The 1,105-nt window shown below is 35.2% G+C and overlaps 1 protein-coding gene across 1 annotated transcript in view; it reads right to left on the bottom strand.

Moving 5' to 3' along the window:
- Nucleotides 1–344: 344 nt before the first annotated feature.
- The window catches only part of CAMLG (calcium modulating ligand), a 15,303-nt gene continuing 14,542 nt past the window's right edge, over nt 345–1,105 (bottom strand). Inside the window, exon 4 of the mRNA XM_011958816.1 lies at nt 345–970. Within this exon, the coding sequence (XP_011814206.1) occupies nt 779–970 (192 nt within the window). The 3' untranslated portion in view covers nt 345–778. The remainder of the gene's footprint in view (nt 971–1,105) is intronic.

Here is a 1,105-nt window from a genome sequence, read left to right as displayed (position 1 = left end):
AGCCAGGATGGTCTCGATCTCCTGACCTTGTGATCCGCCCGTCTCGGCCTCCCAAAGTGCTGGGATTACAGGCTTGAGCCACCGCGCCCAGCCAGGACATCTATACTATTGGGTTGCTTGCCTCAATTCTTCACATCCCATTTTGTTTTTGTTTGCTTAAAACATACTTCTAAAAAGGGAAAACTCAAAAGCAAAAAGTTCCAATTCTGAATTTGGTATACAGCAATAAAAATTTTATAAATACCTTCCAATTTCACATGTATGAATCATTTCTTTGATTAAATACTTGTGCTGGAGTAAAAATTAAGATACGAACTCAACAAGAAAAGTTACAATGTGCAGACTTAACATTAGAGAATTCAGTTTCTTTCATTTTATTTTTCAGATGACTTCATTTCTCAGGACAGAATGACACAAATACAAGCAGTCTCTAGGGCTGGCTGAGACTACGTTTATCTGTTCTCCTAAAAGCACTAGTTCAGCTCCCAAAAGAAGAATTACAAATCTGAGAAGTTAGAGGAAAGGTACAGAATAAGGATTCTGATTAAACAAGAAAAATCAATTAATGACATTGGTACTCTGTTCTTCATATCAGTAATAATACAAACTCAGCCCTTTTAAATCAGAGAATCTGCCATTCTATTTCTAATAAAGTAGTTTTGCTACCTCTAAAGTAATTACATGAAGGTGTAAACCAATTTGCCTCCTTTAGAGACACTGCAATATAAAAGAGGATTTTTTTTTTTTTGTAAGCTTCTCCTTCTCAGTTCTGCAGGCTTCATGGTACTTCAGAGCCCCAATAATCAAGCAGTTCATGACAAAAGATAAAGGTGAAAAAGTAGACACAGAGATCTGTGAAGACTTCGCCCATTTTGCTATAGGTATCCATTGATCGATTTATCACTTCAGCAGGAATTCCCGATAATAGAAGTGCAGCTGTTAGTACTGTTGTCTTTATCTTCTTTTCACTCTGTGTAGAGAAAGACTCAAATTAATCTTCAAAGTTTCAGCAGACTACATAAGCTCTATACAAACATGATCAATACTGCTATTTTCAACCTAAATGATTTAAAAACTGTTAATGATTTTTTTTTTTTTTTTTTTT

The sequence above is a fragment of the Colobus angolensis genome, unplaced genomic scaffold (assembly GCF_000951035.1).
Source record: "Colobus angolensis palliatus isolate OR3802 unplaced genomic scaffold, Cang.pa_1.0 Scaffold476, whole genome shotgun sequence".
NCBI lineage: Eukaryota > Metazoa > Chordata > Mammalia > Primates > Cercopithecidae > Colobus > Colobus angolensis.
The sequence above is the reverse complement of the archived record's forward strand: the minus strand, read 5'-3'. Positions and strand labels throughout refer to the sequence as shown.